At 31.7% G+C, this 13897-nt stretch overlaps 1 protein-coding gene across 1 annotated transcript; it reads left to right on the top strand.

Moving 5' to 3' along the window:
- Positions 1-2647: 2647 nt before the first annotated feature.
- Positions 2648-12983, top strand: LOC132747172 (pyridoxal phosphate homeostasis protein-like; the record flags this gene model as incomplete). The annotated part of the gene is made up of 4 exons (XM_060736499.1): positions 2648-2795; positions 9640-9747; positions 10907-10942; positions 12970-12983. Coding segments are annotated over exons 1-4 (254 nt in total), but the record flags the coding sequence as incomplete, so codon positions are not given.
- Between the last annotated feature and the right edge of the window lie 914 nt (positions 12984-13897).

The raw sequence follows: 13897 nt of genomic DNA, 5'->3' as shown, positions 1-13897 counted from the left end.
TTTAGCATGAAAACTGAATTTTAAGGTAGGATAAGGGACCATTTCTTAAAATGTAAGTCTATGGAAATATCAATGCGAGTGTCTGACCTGAAAACCTAATCGCGAAATCTAATGACATATGAACTGTAGATAAAAATAATGTTAAATATTCTGAACAAAATTGTCCTCAAAATAATCTTTTATATAAAGCTTGACAACTATACCTTACTAAATTATTTTTCCCGATCATTTAGCAATTGAAATGCATTTTACTTTTTATCTCGTTTTCGAAAAGCACAGATACTCTTGATTTCATACCTACACAAATTCTGATTCTTCCTTCCAGGTTGTACACCACTGTATTATTCTTAATATTGGCATATATTCTGGTTCCCGGCATCTAACAAGTCTTTGCGTAGCGAAAGGGGAAGGAACTCCAGACTAATTGGCATATCGTTGCTCAATATGTCAACGAAAAAAAATGCCGTTGGTTTATCAATGAATTTGCAAATGGACAAGTGTTGGCATCGACAAGTCTTACTTTTGATATCACCAAAATGGCAATCCTGATCTAATTTTCATTGTTGTATAAAACCTTATATGTTATAGAAGTCTCTGATAAAACTTAATTTGAAAAAATATTGCACATTCAGTGAAAGGTAAAATAGTGCAGATTTGTAAATAATCAATTTTATTTTTGGCTACAATTTATAAATAACAATACAAATTACAAAAAAAAAAACGGACTAAACTACATACATATATAGGGACCAAATTTACGATCAATTAATGGTGCCATAATTATTGTCATTATATAATGACTTATATCCGCGGAAATGACTTATATTTTATAAATTGATTTTTTTTTTAACTTTTCTTGATACGATGTTTTATAATAATAAAATGACATTACATGCAAAAATTTGTTAAATTAATTGTTAAACCTTTGGTTCCTGTGTTTATAATAATGCCACTGACATGAATGGTACGATATAAACTGTTCAGAGTAAATAATGATATCAGGGCCTTTCAAGGCGTTTGAAAGACCCTAATGATATTAGGCTGAAATAATATTGCAAACTTCCTAAATGTAAAAAAAGTGCAGATTTGTAGATAAACAAATTCATTTTTAAGATTTTTTTTTTCAAAGAACAATACAACTTTTAATAAACGAAGACCAAAGTAAGAACTACATGTATTACCAAGAGTAGTCAGGTTATCTTTGATACACCTTAATTTGGTACCAGTGTTTATTACATTGTCAATGACACAAAGTATAATAAAATCTGTTCAGATTAAATTATCAACCAGTGATAGCAACGATACTCAGTTAATGTTACCAATTAGTAATACTGGGAATACTCAGAAAGCACCACTGAAATAAAGATCTATGATCTCTGTAACAGGGGCGCTATTTAAGTTCAGGGCTGTCTTATTAAGAGACCTAAATGGAAGAGGAATTAGTTTTTGAATGGTGATTCATAGCAAATATTCATTTCTTATTTTTGATGATATAAATATATAGCGTTCTGTTTTCTTTTAGATTCTCTGTCATTTCGACAAATTTGGCACACAACCGAAATTCTTGTTCACACACTCAGGACACATGGGTAAATATTTCTTTTTAATTTTCAGAACAGTTTATGTTACAAATTTTCAGAATAAAAAAGAGATCAAATTTACCTAACACGTTTCAAATTGTATCATTTTTTTCTATTTAAATTATCGTTGCAATCATTGAATAACGGGCAATACATCATTTTATAAAAATGCATACACGTAAAGGTGTTGTTATTTTGTCATTTTGAAGTTTTACATGTGCTAGAGTTGTAGAAATTCATGAAACAGTTTCGAACATTTGCGGACAGAACATATTCTTTTAAGTACCAACTTGATGATGAAAGTGGCAACTATGCTCATCTTTTGGTAAAATACTTTATTGAAATCTACATGTAGGTAATTCTTAATGAATATGTCTTTTTCAAGTAAGGGAATGCTTTTTATTATGTTTTAGAAGCTTCAATCTCTTTTATTGAGTGGTCAATTTAATTTGGTCCTGTGTTTAAAAACGCCCTTTTTAATGACACTATGTATCCATACAGTACTGTGTTTACATCTGTGTTTAGAGTTTAATACATAAGGTTTGTTCTTGGTGTGTCCTCCTAAGAAATTTATTTTGCACTCTGATAAAAAAAGAATTCATTGACGATCTACTGCCTAAACACTGCACTAAGCGGTCGATCGATTACCTCTTTCGGTAGTTCTATGGCCCCTAGCCCCCTTCATACACGTGCATATGTATAAATTTACTGTACTGGCAAATTAGAATCTGATTTTTTATGATCTAAAACCTACGATTTGAAGCAAAATGCCTCACTTTACCACTGTAAATACAACAATAGAAACAATATAATAGATAAATTACTGAAAGGAGAGGTGTTTTTTAAAAACGTAAACAGAGCAACTTATTAAGTACGAAATGAACTTTAAAAAAAATCATGATATACAAACTCAAAGTAGTACACACTTTTAAAGTCATTGAAATACCCTTTTAAATAAATTTAATAATACCATTAAACTTTACGTTAAGAAATTTTATTTCATTAATAATATCAAAATTATTTTGGCATTAAATTTAGGACAGTTCAGTCCCACTTTGGGTGTTAGTCTAGCCCAGAACATGTTCTTCTAAAAGGTCAAATATCTTAATCGAGCAAACCATGTTTAGGAAAATGGCGTCTAACAGCGAAGAAATCGGAAAGGCTTTAAAAAATGTTTTGGAAAAAATCCAAAAAGCATCAGATGGAAGACCAAAGGTATGTTGAAGAACATTTTGCTTTTACAAATGCTTCTGAATTATTGTTTGCACATGACATTGCCTGTTGCATTTAAATTTGTTCTGTAATGATTCGACCTCAAAAATCAACTCAACTGTCAAAAATCGGTCTCACTAAAAAGCGTCCCGAAGAAATTTAGCGTCCCGAAGCGTCCTGAAGCGTCCCGAAGCATTATTGTTAATTTAAACAGTCAGAAGGGTTATATTTATTGTAAATAATGTACATTATTATGTATTGAGGTATTTATGTTAGAAAACAATGTTTATCTGAACCAAAATTATTTTGAAATACTTCGTAATTTTAGTTAATGAAATAGTAATGTAAGTAACAATAGCGAGAAAAAATGTTTTCCATAAATAAAATTATCTTTATAGCGCCCGAAATCGTACATCTATCCACGCATAGTTCAAGTTGCTAACTGACTAATATAGCGTCCCGAAACGTATTCATGGTTTTTATTTTTATCTAAGCAAAGATAAATCGTAATTAAGTTCTTTTATGATATGTGTAAGTGACATTTAAAAAGGAAATAAACATTTCATCCACAAAATATTATTTTACAGCGCGAAAACTGACGTTTCCCATGTTGCGCTAACAAAGCGTCCCGAAGAATTTAGCGTCCCGAAATGTCATGAAGCGTCCCGAAGCATTATTGTTTAATTTAAACAGTCAGAATGGTTATATTTATTGTAAATAATGTATATTATATGTATTGAGGTATTTATGGTAGAAAAAAATAATCTTTCTTATCATTTTTTCTATTTATATAAAAAAAAACTAATATACCTTCGACTCCAGTTCACTTGCTCAAAAACCACCGTATACCGACAAAGCGTCCGGAAGGTTTAATGTTTATCGAAACCAAAATTAATTTGAATTACTTCGTAATTTTAGTTAATGAAATAGTAATGTAAGTAACAATAACGAGAAAAATGTTTTCCATACATAAAGTCATATTATCTTTATAACGCCCGAAACCGTACGTCTATCCACGCATGTTTCAAGTTGCTAACTGACTAACATAGCGTCCCAAACGTCTTCATGGTATTTTTTTTATCTAAGCAAAGATAAATCGTGTGTTTTTCTTTTATGTTATGTGTCAGTGACATAAAGAAGGAAATAAACTTTTCATCTACAAAATATCATTATACAGCACAAAAACTGACGTTTCCCATGTTGCGCTAATTCTATATCTATATTTATTGATTTGTGATTCATTGTCTCGTTCCTTATGTTGATTAGTGTGTTCATTTCATTGCAATCCTAATATCATTTTGTCAAGTTAATAAATAATATACATGACATCCCACCTAACAAGACTATTATCATTATGATTTGTTTAAATTGTCTAAATTTTAATTATTGTATTTCTAATTTTTTTAAGCCGTAAACGGAGTGAAAGATTGTAATCTATCGATAGAGGAAATTAACCGCAATCGCTATGGATACCGCACTCCATCCACCCCCCGTTGTGTACGCATTACTAAAGAGTCCAGATAACTGCCTTTCCTAGTTTATTGCATTGTATATCCGGACATTCGTTCGTAAAACTGTGAATAAGTCATATAATAGTTTTTAGACATTTTAGTGTATATATAATAACAGTACATATTTGTTGTTTTCTGTTTATATCTTAACACTAGAAAATGTAAAATTTCAAAAATCGTATGATAATTTTTAAAACTTTTTTTTTTATTTTCAGACTCTATATCACAGTAGATATGTAAAAATAAGTGTATATTACACGGGCAAAAATCATGAAATTGTGAATACCTGAAATAGTATGTAAGTATTGGTAAGTATTACAATAAGTATTATAAACAGGTAATCACCGATATTTTGAATTAATACAAGGAAATATACATTTCTTCTGTTTCTGTATATATTCATTACTTAATGTATGATGCACTGATAGAAATTATTAAACGGAAATTCATTGGTAAGGTTATATTCCGATTGATTTATATATTGACAACTGAGGTAATTTCTTTCGAGACATGTGTGTGGCCCTTAAAAGGGCCTTTTGTTGTCCTTAAAAGGACAGTTTTCAGCCATTCACGTATCTGTTTTACACAGCACGCGTTGTAATCTGGCCCTGAATTTTTTGTGCCCGTTTGTGTTAAGATGGACCTTGTCTGTGTGGTAGTCCTTACAGTATTAGGGCATGGTCCATATGATCGGTTCTTAGACCGCCTTTAAAACACCAATGCACGTGCCCTGGTATTAACAGTGGATCTTCGGCACAGTGATAGTGAAGACGTTTGATATAACTGTCACCAAATAGTACGACTTTAGCCATTGTAAGTCAGACTGTAATCAGTACGCAATAACTAGTACTGAGCTGAAAATGTTGTCATATTTTAATGTTTGAATGAAAGTAAACTGTTAACACAATGTAACACCTACCTGCATAAATAGTGCCTGAAGTAATTATATATCAATCACGATTTGTAATACAGCCGTAAGTGTGGAAAAAATTAGCATACCTAACTCCTTAGATAGTCTCTTGTTAATTCGTTCAATTATATACATTAGAATATTTTTTCCAATTTCAAATTTTATTGCCTGAAACATTATACAATGTTTATAGCATATAAACAACATAAACATATATACATATATATGCAAGCATTGACATGACAACAACATCTACAACTATAAAGAATGTCATTCCTAGAATGGTGTGATGCATGCATGCGTATGTATGTATAGTTCGACATTTAAATTTGCACGTGAAAGTCGTGCATAACAGTTATCTACAACTATAAAGAATGTCATTCCTAGAATGATGTGAAATGTATTATTGGAATGTCATTCATTGATTTACCACCTGAGCTATCACGATGTTAGAATTAAACTATATGAGTCGCGTCACGACAAAACCAACGTAATGCGTTTGCGACCAGCATGGATCCAGACCAGCCTTGGCATCCGCTGTTCGCTTACAAACCCTATAACAAGTAGAGAATCTGATAGCGCACAGCATGTGTGTGGATGCGCAGGCTTGTGTCGATCCGTGCTGGTCGCAAACCCATTATGTTGGTTTTGTCATGGCGCGGCTCTTATCTAGTTGTTGACACTTTCGTTTTCGGATAATATGCAGAATTACCCTTTTAATGGACTTTCCCAACAATATACAACAATATACATAGAACACATATAACATGATTTAAAAAGTACATTGCCACTCATATGTTGAGTTATAAAATACTTTAGTTACAATTCAACGAATAAAGAGACTTACTTTATTACTGCTATATATATTATATGCATGCTTATATCGTTAAAGCTAAGAAGCAGACGCTAATCGTTAAATAAAAAATCATTAAAATACACGACGATAAAAAACTGAATGTGGAAAAAGGCACTATTGCGCAATTAAAAAAAATGTGTTAAAGAATCAGATATCACCCCGAATAACAGATTAGCAATCTACTTCCAGGAGAAGATAAGCAAGGTGATATACAAATGGACAACCGGAAGTTATAATGAAGATAGTCCCCAGAATTTTCCTTAAAAAGGGACTTCACCTGAAGTTTTTTTGTCATGATTTGGACTAATGGGTTTGTGCGAAATTTCAGATATTCGCGCAATTCGTTTTTTCCAGAAATAATTTATTTCAAATTGTTAAAACAATGGGCCCAAAATGAAAAGGCGTTTAAAGCTTTTCACTCAAATCGGGCTTAAGAAAGGCATAAAAATCAGATTTTTTGATTTATTTTCAAAGTAATATTTTTGAACTATATTTGCATTTAATTCTGGTTTTTAAAAGTGGCCCCTGGCTCATTTATGGTAAGAAATTATAACCCTTCTGAACTGTTTATATTAAAATAAATGCTTTCGGGACGCTTCATGACATTACGGGACGCTAAATTCTTCTGGGACGCTTTGTTAGCGCAACATGGGAAACGTCAGTTTTCGCGCTGTAAAATAATATTTTGTGGATGAAATGTTTATTTCCTTTTTAATGTCACTTACACATATCATAAAAGAACTTAATTAATATTTATCTTTGCTTAGAAAAAAATAAAAAACAAGAATACGTTTCGGGACGCTATGTTAGTCAGTACGCGACTTGAACTATGCGTGGATAGATGTACGATTTTGGGCGCTATAAAAATAATTTTATGTATGGAAAACATTTTTCATCGCTATTGTTACTTATATTACTATTTCATTAACTAAAATTACGAAGTATTTCAAAATAATTTTGGTTCAAATAAACATTAAACCTTCCGGACGCTTTGTCGGTATACGGTGTTTTTTTGAGCAAGTGAACTGGAGTCGAAGGTATGTTAGTTTTTTTATATAAATAGAAAAAATGATAAGAAAGATTATTTTTTTCTACCACAAATACCTCAATACATAATAATATACATTATTTATAATAAATATAACCCTTCTGACTGTTTAAATTAACAATAATGCTTCGGGACGCTTCATGACATTTCGGGACGCTAAATTCTTCGGGACGCTTTGTTAAGCACAACATGGGAAACGTCAGTTTTCGCGCTGTAAAATAATATTTTGTGGATGAAATGTTTATTTCCTTTTTTATGTCGCTTACACATATCATAAAAGAACTTAATTACGATTTATCTTTACTTAGATAAAAATAAAAACCATGAATACGTTTCGGGATGCTATGTTAGTCAGTACGCGATTGAACTATGTTTGGGTAGATGTACGATTTCGGGCGCTATAAAGATAATTTTATGTATGGAAAACATTTTTCTCTCGCTATTGTTACTTATATTACTATTTCATTCACTAAAATTACGAAGTATTTCAAAAATAATTTTGGTTTAGATAAACATTAAACCTTCCGGACGCTTTGTCGGTATACGGTGGTTTTTGAGCAAGTGAACTGGAGTCGCACCTTATGTTAGGTTTTTTTTTATAATAAATAGAAAAAATGATAAGAAAGATTATTTTTTTCTACCACAAATACCTCAATACATAATAATATACATTATTTACAATAAATATAACCATTCTGACTGTTTTAAATTAACAATAATGCTTCGGGACGCTTCATGACATTTCGGGACGCTAAATTCTTCGGGACGCTTTGTTAGCGCAACATGGGAAACGTCAGTTTTCGCGCTGTAAAATAATATTTTGTGGATGAAATGTTTATTTCCTTTTTAATGTCACTTACACATATCATAAAAGAACTTAATTACGATTTATCTTTGCTTAGATAAAAATAAAAACCCATGAATACGTTTCGGGACGCTATGTTAGTCAGTACGCGATTGAACTATGCGTGGGTAGATGTACGATTTCGGGCGCTATAAAGATAATTTTATGTATTGGAGAACATTTTTTCTCGCTATTGTTACTTATATTACTATTTCATTCACTAAAATTACGAAGTATTTCAAAATAATTTTGGTTCAGATAAACATTAAACCTTCCGGACGCTTTGTCGGTATACGGTGGTTTTTGAGCAAGTGAACTGGAGTCGAAGGTATGTTAGGTTTTTTTTATATAAATAGAAAAAATGATAAGTAAGAATATTTTTTCTACCATAAATACCTCAATACATAATAATATACATTATTTACAATAAATATAACCCTTCTGGCTGTTAAAATTAACAATAATGCTTCGGGACGCTTCAGGACGCTTCGGGACGCTAAAATCCTTCGGGACGCTTTTTAGTGAGACCCGTCAAAAATTATTTGCAAGGTGTTTCGACCCTAAAATTGCAAAAATTGAATTTGTCGTTACCAAGGTGATTTTTACTTCGGGCACATTACCCGACCTGCAGGATTGAAATTGTTTACAATATTTATTACTGATAGTAGAAACTATGTTGTGTTATTGTTTGCATGCGTTTATTTGCACCTACCCCTTTTAAAATTGATATTTTACCCGTGGAATTTGGTGTTGCGACATCTCGTACGACTAAGCAATTTTGTGACAGAAGAGAACGGTTTTGAATAAATTTCTTAAAATGGGCTAAGGGAATCAGAAAAGAGTTAGTGTTTATCAATTGTGGATTATATAAGCTATGCAACGCAGTTTAGTTTTTGGATTTTTTTTATTTAATTAGTGGAAAATCTCGCATGAATTTGAGGGTGATCGAAAATTCTCTATTTTGCTAGTAATGCCCCTTGTCTATATTTATATACATATTATAAGGTTATGACTAAAATCTCATTTTAAGGTCACTATCAAGCAGTATATACCATCCAAACACTGTGTGGGCCCCCTGTGCACGTGACTTGGGGTGTTGAGCTCAAAACGCCTTTAAAATCCAAATAAAATGTATATTTGTCACTCTCACTACTCAGCACATTTATTGATCATATATGTATAAAAAAGCTTATTTCATACACAAGATAAAAATTTTCGCCAAAAAATAATATGCACACCTACTGTCAAAATCACCTTGCATTTTATTCCATTTCCAATATTTTACATAATCCTTTTGTCCATTGACACAGAAGACAATATTCTCGACGATGATGGTCAATTTTAAACTTCAACATCAATATAATCAATGAAACAGGCGAATTAAACATCAAGATTATTGCCGTTTTACTCCTTTTAAGAAATCTTTTGACAAATTCAAAGGTTTAAGCGCAGCGCATTTGCATACAGCAAAGCTGGGAAGCCAGTTTGATTTTGTCAATGGACTAAAAACGGTGATAATCTTAATGTTTATTTTGGGTGAAAATTCCCTTCAGAGGCTTAGCCAGGTTTTCAAAATGTTCATGTAATTAGAGGCAGGAAGTGATACCATTATTCGAGTTTTACTGTATTATACTTTGTATAACCAAATGTCCCTACTTTAAATATTTCATTTTTTCAGAACCTGCCAGATATTCCTGTTAGACTTGTAGCAGTGACCAAGACTAAGCCAGTCTCTGACATCATAACTGCATATAATCATGGCCAGAGACATTTCGGAGAAAATTACGTAAGTTGCCATAGAAACATGTACAATTGCATGCATTTATCAGGAGAAGATATTTGTCTGTTATACTTGACTTCATTGTTATACACTGTTACTGCTTAATATCTTAAGTGGTTATTATTATAAAGGTGCATTGCCTTCACCAGAATGCAGGCCTAGACATTAACTTTTGAATCAGGTTGTCCTGTCGGGCAAGTAGTTTTTAAAACTACTTGCCCGTAACCTAAGACTTACTTGTCCTGACCTAAAATTGGTAAAAATGTATAAATCAGAAAAACAAACAAGCTCATAAATATTTTTTGTATTTAGTAGTTTTTCTAAAACATCGGTTCATCTGTTTATTCAATGTGAATATACTACGGTCATGTACATTTGTTGATATAGGAAACGGAAGGAAAAATATGAGCATGCGCCGCGGTAAGGAAATTCCCCGTTCAATCATCAAGTCAATAGCCGTAAACGAGTCTTCGTTTACTAAGTTCATAATGTTGTTATATTAGATTAAACAATAAATCATTTTTAATACAAAAACTTTATTTAACAATTATATTTAAAGATCAATATGATTATCTACATATTTTCAATGATATCTTTACATGCAAACATCAAAATTTAAACAACAGCATAACCCGGGAATTACCTTGTATTATTGATAATAATTCATGGTGTATTTTTGTTTTAAAGATGTTTATAAATGAAAAGATGTTATTTCTATTCATTTTGTACATGCATTTTGTCAATGATGCTTTTTATTTTCACTTGCCCTGTCGGACAAGTGCTTTTCAAAATAACTTGCCCGGACCAAACTTTTAGTTGTCCCGGGCAGTCGGACAACCGTTAATGTCGAGCCCTGGAATGTCCATGAAATTGTAGAGTTAGATCTGAGTTATGTTGTAACTATGGTTACTGGTAAGTATCAGAAACTACAGTTGATCTTATCAGTGATAAACTTCAAATTGTGACTGTAATCTGCCAGTTACTTAGGGAGTATTTTACAAGACAAGTTTATTTTTATCATTGATTGTTTTCTGAAGACCATAAATTTTGCATACCGTTTATGAATCATTAACGGTATAGTACATGTCTTATTATCCCAGTTATTGGCGGGTATACTTTCTGACATGTTTTTGATTTAATAATCATTTGATATTGTTGTTTAAAGGTACTTGAGTTGGAAGAAAAAGCTAGACAGCCTATTGTAAGTATAAAAGGTGTATCATTATTTACTACTTTTCAAAAAGGATAAAAGGTTTATCTTTGTCATCTTTTCTAGCTTAGAATTTAAGTTCATGGTTTCATTTCAGTTTCCTCAGAAGGTTTTATATTAACAATTCTTTATACTTATTTGAGATATTGTATTGAAAGCTGGAATACTATATACTATATGACCTTAACCCTCATTTTATTACTGTAAAATCATTATCGTTTGTGGGGAACTAACTTTCATGGTTTTGTCGAGCCCGCTTGCGGTGAGCTCAACTTAGCTGCCATTTTTGGCATGTAGTTCGGTGTATGTGCATCCGTCCATGCATTTTTGTTGGGTTAACATGTATATCTTGCTCATTCCTTGAAGGATTACAAAATAATTTGGTAAAAATGTTCACCATGATGGGGTGGTGTGTCACACATAAAACCCAGGTCCGCTGCTCAAAGGTCAAAGGCACACTTGGTGGTCAGTGCAAAATTAACTTACACATGCTTGGAGGGATTTTTATATTACTTTGGACAGATGTTCTCCATAGTGAGGTAGAATGTCGAGTGAAAAATTTAGGTGGTGTGGCAAAGGTCAAGGTCACACTTAGGGGTCAAAGGTAAAAAAACAAAGTAAAACATTCATTTGCGAGTATAACTTCTATATACATGGATGGATTTAATATAACTTAGCACAAGTTTTATCCATGTTGAGTTGAGTTGTCTTGCGCAACTTTTTACTTCTGGCAGTTTGGTGTATGTTTCATTTCGTTTGCTGTAAGATTATTTTGCATTACATTATTTACATTTTACCTTAAGGCTTTTGGAAAATTAAACAGTACAGGAATTGAAGAATCCCGGAAAATGTTCTTAGTGACAAAACCATGAAATTTTGTGCCCATGAAATTAAATGAATTCACATTATATAGACTGGAGTCTTAGAATAATTTCTTGCATATAGCTACATGTATTTAAAAGCCTGCTTTTAATGTTTGATTAGCTATTTAAAAGCCTGCTTTTAATGTTTGATTAAGCACTGAAATAGTAATCTGTTCCATTGGGCAGTCTCTATTCTAAATAGTACATGTACTTAAAATAGTCTTTGATTTAATTTTTCTAGAAAGCAAAACTTTTGAGCTTTTACATATGAAGAAGACGCTATTGTTTTGCATCACATTATATTTTACATGATTAAATCTTAGAATTGAATGATTTTTATGCCCCCGCTATATACATAAAATGGCTGGGGCATATAGTGTTACCCTGTTCCGTCATTATCAGTTTCCGTTCACTATCTTGGTAACAGTTGCACACTTTCAACTCAAATTTGACCTTTGGATTTATCATAGGGAAATACATATCAAGTTCGAATTTGGCCATGGTCCGATGATTTTTTGACAGAGTTTTGCCCCTTGATGAAATTTTTCAGTTTCTGTTCATTTATCTCCCCAATAAGTTGTACACATTCAACTCAGATATGTCAAAGGAATGGGCAGGTAAAGTTCCAATTTGGTCATGGTTCAATGATTTTTGGCAGAGTTTGCCCCTTTCACTTTGAAAAAAAAGAGAAAATTTTTCAGTTTTCCATTCATTATCAATCCCCAACTGTTGTACATATTCAACTCAAATTTTTTATGGATTTTCATAGGAATATGCTGATCAAGCTCAAAATTTGGTTATGGTTCGTTGATTTTTTGACAAAAGTTTTCTTGAATGTTGGAAAAAAATTTGAAATTTTCAGTTTTTGCTTTCTCACTTTTGTGGAAAGCCATGTAGTCATTATCTCGGCTACAAAAATGCAATATGCAATTTGCAAAGTTAACACAGAATAGCTTCATGGCCTTGAACTATTATTAAAAATGGTTTGTGTTAACATTGAATAGTTTAAGGGCCTTTGAACTTAGAATGAAAAAAATAGTTTGTGAAAACAAATTTGGAACTAAATATTATTATAACATTTGAAATGTTTTCTGCATGCTGGGCCATCCGTGGCGTGACAACATTTCTAGTCTTAAATTTGTTCTCATGTTGTAGATACTAGAGGAAATGTAATAGATATAAAAGTGGCACTTTATTGGACACTTACAGAGAAACAAAGCTAAACAAAGTCACAGGGTTGTTAATCCTTTTTTATTTTTTTTTTCTCTCACACCTTATATTTGGATTTATGTTTTTTACATGACTTGTATTGTCTGATCTAATAAGATGATTTTTTAGAAACTACAATGATTATGAAAATTATTGAAATACTAAGGTATAATATTTTTTGTAAGTAGTAAGGATGTGTTTATTTTTGAAGTTATGGAACAAAATGCATTATGATTATCTTGACAACCAATGAAACATTCAAAAATGCCTAGTTTTGAAAATCTGAAATTAACAACATGTATATTGTACGTAAGTTTTCCTCTTGACAAAAATATAAGATACATGTATGTGAGAATCTTTCACAGGTAAATGTACAATTTTTAATATCATAAAGTTTTTTACTTTAAAACATGAATTGGCATAGTTACATGTAGAAGTTTTTTTGTTTGTTTTTGAAGACTAGATGTATAATAAAAGATTAATTCAGGGCTGGAAGTTGATCATTGGCCAGCAAAATGAATTTTATGGCCCTGAGGGTTTCAAATATGAATGACAAAGGGATGTTGGCAGGTTTAATTAATCTGTTTAGTATTGATACTCTGCTTATATAGGAATCTTTAATGATACAATCAGCGGTACTCTAATAATCATATGAGATATTAACTCTTATTAAACCTCACACATCTATTTTTGATATAGCTGATTGTGAAATAAGCGATTGAAATGTTTTTTATAATTATCAAATTCTTTCTGGTTATTGTTCAGTTTTACCAAACTTGTACATGGGTGGAAACAGTTGACCTCTCAGAAGCTTGCTCAAACACTAAATCAATAACTGGGAAAAATTTTTAAAACGTCCAGTGAAAGGCTGAAA

Source organism: Ruditapes philippinarum, unplaced genomic scaffold, assembly GCF_026571515.1.
Source record: "Ruditapes philippinarum isolate M1 unplaced genomic scaffold, ASM2657151v2 ctg18076_1_1_1_1, whole genome shotgun sequence".
In the NCBI taxonomy this organism is placed as follows: domain Eukaryota; kingdom Metazoa; phylum Mollusca; class Bivalvia; order Venerida; family Veneridae; genus Ruditapes; species Ruditapes philippinarum.
The sequence above is the reverse complement of the archived record's forward strand: the minus strand, read 5'-3'. Positions and strand labels throughout refer to the sequence as shown.